At 34.2% G+C, this 5,000-nt stretch overlaps 1 protein-coding gene across 1 annotated transcript; it reads left to right on the top strand.

Moving 5' to 3' along the window:
* Nucleotides 1-78: 78 nt before the first annotated feature.
* On the top strand, nt 79-3,972 carry EMWEY_00005180 (hypothetical protein, conserved; the record flags this gene model as incomplete). The annotated part of the gene is made up of 7 exons (XM_013481183.1): nt 79-117; nt 405-412; nt 667-693; nt 1,818-1,875; nt 2,013-2,381; nt 2,961-3,710; nt 3,958-3,972. 7 exons carry the CDS (start codon nt 79-81, stop codon nt 3,970-3,972), a joined length of 1,266 nt encoding a protein of 421 aa, XP_013336637.1.
* Nucleotides 3,973-5,000: the final 1,028 nt, after the last annotated feature.

The raw sequence follows: 5,000 nt of genomic DNA, 5'->3' as shown, positions 1-5,000 counted from the left end.
CTCTAGGGTTTAGGGTTTAGGGTTTAGGTTAGGTGGTTGGATAGTAGGAGGAGTCTCCCCTAAAAAGGAAGGAGGGAGATGCAGCCGAAGTCCACACAGGACAGACCCCGTGCTAGGGTTTAGGGTTTAGGGTTTAGGGTTTGCTGTTAAGAACTAGTCTGTAGGTAGTCTTAATTATTTAGGGTTTGCTGTTATTTTTTTTCTTTTTTTTTTCTTTTTTTCTTTTAGGGTTTAGGGTTTATACTCTTAATTATATTTTTCTTGTTTGTTACTTATTATAAAACCCTAGACAAACCCTAATATTGTTGTGTCTATGATGCATGCGAAGAAGAGAGGAAGTTAAGAGGCGTCATTGTCTCCTTATAAGGGTTTAGGGTTTAGGGTTTAGGGTTTAGGGTTTGCAGCTAAGAACGTAAACCCGAGCAGGTGTTTATTAAGACATCTCTGTATACAAAGAATAAATATAAATATAAATTAAATTAAATAAATATAAAATAAATATAAGTATAAATATAAATTAAATAAATAAAATTAAATATAAATAAAATAAATAAATTAAAAGTAACAGATGAAGAGATACACCGCAGGAAACGCTCGTCGTCACTTATCTAAGGCCTGGTGCCGAGGGTTTAGGGTTTAGGGTTTAGGGTTTAGGGTTTGGAGCAGAGGAGTAAGAGGATCGTGCATAAAAGGGTAAGCAAATAAAAGAGAATAAAATAAAAAAGTGTCTTATTTAGAAGAAAAAGAGAATAAGAAGGTAAATACAAGAGAAAAGACAGGAGTTTTGCTGCTGTTGCTGCAGCAGCTACAAAACAGCAGCCGCAACAACAGCTGTACATACACCGCAGCTACTACTGCTACTGCTGCACGGGGCTGCTGCTGCATGCATTTTGTTGGTTTAAAGGCGATCTAGCGGTTAATTTTGTTCGTCTTTTATGTTTTCTTGGAAGTTTTTCATTTATTTAAATAAATAGCGAAGAAAAGACGCATTTAGTGGAGAAAAGCGTGACGATCTACCATTTCTGCTGTCACGGTAATTTGGGGTGTATAGGCAGCTACGCACACATAAAAAGAGTATATTTCATGATAAATTCGCCATCACAAGTATTCATTTTATTCTTTCTTGATTAAAAAAGAACTTTATTTCTCTTTTTTATCTGCAGAGGAGCTGCAGATACACCGCAAATTCTTCTTCTTCTTCCACCCTTATAAGCCGGGCATATTGTTGCATCGCTTGGTGGGGATAAATAGGGTATAAAGGATCATCTTTATTCTTTTTTTCTTCTTTTTCTTCTTTTTCTTCTTTTCTTCTTTCCTTTCAAGGGTTATTTATTTGTCTATTTTATCCTCTTTAGGGTAAATTGTTTCCCCTTATAGGGGGCCTCCCTATAAGGGGGTTGCCTACCGTTGTTGCATGCATTATATATTAAGGGTTTATTTTCTTCTTTTTTTCTTTTTTTCTTTTCTTCTTTTTATCCCTTTATATTATTAATAATAAAGAAAGGGAATATGGCGAGAGAAGAGGTAAGAAAATAATATAATTTATTAATAAACTAGGCACACAGATAAGGGAGGGAGGGGAAAAAAAGGGGAAAAAAATAAATAAATAAAAATAAATAAAAATAAATAAATAAAAGAAATAAAAGAGCATGGAGGGAGGAATATATAAAGGGAGGGGTAGATAAAATAAAAAAGAGGCAAAATAAATAAATAAATTAAATAAATAATAAATAGACAGAGTTGTTATCATAGACCTTCTTGAGGTGTATACATGCAGTAGGGTTTAGGGTTTAGGGTTTATGTGTATGTGTATACAGAGGCATAGATCAAGCTCTCGACGAAGGCACGACGCCCACGAAGATAGAGATCGAGACAGTAAGCTAGGGTTTAGGGTTTAGGGTTTAGATATTCATATCTTTTTTTTTTTTGATAATAATTTGAGGATGTGATGTATTGAATTAGGGTTTAGGGTTTAGGGTTTAGGGTTTAGGGTTTAGTGTTTATGTGTGTAGGTTATCCACGTAAGAGAGGTCGTCGTCATAGCAGCAGCAGAGAAACATCACCATCTAAAAGAAGAGAAAGAAGAGACAGAGACAGGGAGAGGGACAGGGACAGGGAGAGGGACAGGGAGAGAGACAGGGAGAGGGAGAGGGAGAGGGAGAGAGACAGGAGAGACAGAGACAGGGACAGGGACAGAGAGAGAGACAGGGAGAGAGACAGGGAGAGGGATAGATATAGGAGGCATACAAGAGAAGGAGACAGAGATAGGGACAGAGACAGGGACAGGGAGAGGGACAGGGAGAGAGACAGGGAGAGGGAGAGAAGGGAGAGGGAAGGAGACAGGAGAGGAGACAGATATTCTCCTTATAGGAAGAATCATAGTAGGAGTCCCCCCTTATATAATAATAATAATATAAATAATAATATAAATAAAGAAAAAGAAGAAGAAATAAATAAAATAAATAAAAAAGAAAAAGAAGAAGAAAAAGAAGAAGGAGAGGAGACAGCAGGAGAGGAGACAGGAGGAATAAATGATGAATATTTATCTGAGGAAGAAAGGGACAGATTATTTATTGAGGAAAGAAGGAAACAAAGAGCAGCAATATTAGCTAAATTAAATAGCAGCAACAACTGCAGCAGCAGCAGCAGCAACAGCAACAGCAGCAGCAGCAGCAGTAGTAGTAGTAATAGGAGTAACAGCAATCCTGCTGATGCAGCAACTGCAGCAGCAACTGCAGCAGCAACAGCAGATACACAAAGTATACAAAACTCAGAAGGACATACACCACCACAACATACACAAGTAAGTATTGTTTAGTAGGGTTTAGGGTTTAGTAGGGTTTAGTAGGGTTTAGGGTTAACAATGAGCAGCAGCAGTAGTAGTAGTAGTAATGAGGGTTTTTAGGGTTTAGGGTTTAGGGTTTAGGGTTTAGAGTAGATGTGTATATGTAATTGTATAGGTTGATAATGTATCTGAATCTCCTCGTGTAGGAGGAGGGTATGGAGATGCAGCAGCAGCAGCAGCAGCAGATGCAGCAGATGCAGCAGATGCAGCAGCAGCAGATGCAGCAGCAGCAGCAGATGCAGCAGCAGAATCATTATTTGCTGCAGCAGCAGGAGAGGAAGGAATATCATCACCATTAAGTGTATCAGATAACGAGGAAGCAACAAAGGCAGCAGCAGAGGAAGCAGCAGCAGCAGCAGCAAAAGTAGAGGAAGAAAATGCATTAAAAGAAGCAGCAGAACAAGGAACACAAGGAGCAGGAGGAGGAGGAGGAGGAGGAGGAGGAGGAGGAGGAGGAGGAGTACGTCCCTCTTCTTCCTCCTCCTCCTCTTCCTCCTCGTCATTGGATATGTCTTTGTTACAAAAGATGATTGGCGAACAAAAATTAAAATTGCGTAACTTTGTTATACGCATGAGGGAAGAACATGATAATAAATCTGCTGCTGCTGCTGCTGCTGCTGCAGATAATAATAATAATAATAATAATAATACAACAGGAGCAGGAGGAGGAGGAGGAGAAGAGGAAGAAGATGATGGTATGATGGATGAGGATGAGTTGGATATGTTTTCTGCAGCACCAATAAGAAGAAGACGTCGTGGTAATCGTGCAGCATTAGCAGCAGCAGCAACAGCAGCAGCAACAGCAGCAGCAAATATGACAGCATTAGATGATAGTATAGATGAGGAAGGATATTATAAAGCAACAGTAGGTGAATTATTAATAAATAGATATAAAGTAATAAGTGATTATGTAGGTAAGGGTGTATTTAGTAGTGTATTGAGGTGTCTAGACACCTCAGAGGGTATACATGTTGCAGTAAAAATAATAAGAAGAAATGATATGATGAGAAAGGCAGCAGAAAAAGAAATGATTATATTAAATATATTAAATAAGGCAGATAAACATAATAATAAATATATTGTTCGTTTATTGAATACATTTATGCATAAAGGTCATTTCTGTTTAGTATTTGAATGGTTATGGGGTAATCTAAGAAATGCATTAAAATTATATAGTAATATAAATACAAATAATAATATAAATAATATAATAAATAATAATAATAATAATAATAATAATAATAATATAATAAATAATAATAATAATAAGAAAAAAGGATTAAATATATATATATTATATATATTTACTCGTCAATTATTAATAAGTTTACGTCATTTACGTAATTGTAATATTATTCATGGAGATATTAAGCCAGATAATATTTTATTATTTTATGATAAAAAAAATAAATCTTCATCAATTAAATTATCTGATTTAGGTAGTGCAATAGAGAATATAAATAGTAATATAAATAATAATATAAATAATAATAATAATAATAATAATAATAATAATAATAATAATAATAGTAATAATAATATTAATAATAATAATAATAATTATAATTTATTTATTACTGCTTATCTTGTTAGTCGCTTCTATAGACCACCAGAGATTATTATTGGATATAAATATGATACACAAATTGATATATGGAGTGCTGCTGCTACATTATATGAATTAGCTACAGGACAAGTCTTATTTCCTGTAAGTTTATTCTTCTTATTTATTTATTTATTTATTTATTTATTTATTTTGTTTGTTGGTTGTTGTTGTTGTTGTTGTTGTTGTTGTTGTTGTTGTTGTTGGGGGTTGTTATAATGCTGTTTTTATAGTTGGTTTATTCATCATGGTTAGTAGTGTTGTTGTTCCTGTTGCTGTTCTTGCTGTTGCTGTTTTTGTTGTCTTCTCCTCTTGTTGGTGTTATTGTTGCTGTTGTTGTTGTTGTTGTTATTTTGTTTGTGTTATTGTTTCTCTTTCTTCTTGTTGTTGTTGTTGTTGTTATATCCTTTATTTCTAGGGTTTAGGGTTTATTATTAGGGTTTAGGGTTTCCAATATAAATAAATAAATATAAATAAATAAATATAAATAAATAAAATAAAATAAAATAAAATAAAATAAAATAAATAAATATATATATATATATATATATT

This window comes from Eimeria maxima, genomic scaffold, assembly GCF_000499605.1.
Source record: "Eimeria maxima Weybridge genomic scaffold, Emw_scaff29, whole genome shotgun sequence".
Classification (NCBI taxonomy): Eukaryota; Apicomplexa; class Conoidasida; order Eucoccidiorida; family Eimeriidae; genus Eimeria; species Eimeria maxima.
Note: the sequence above shows the minus strand (reverse complement) of the source record. Positions and strands in the feature narration are given on the sequence as shown.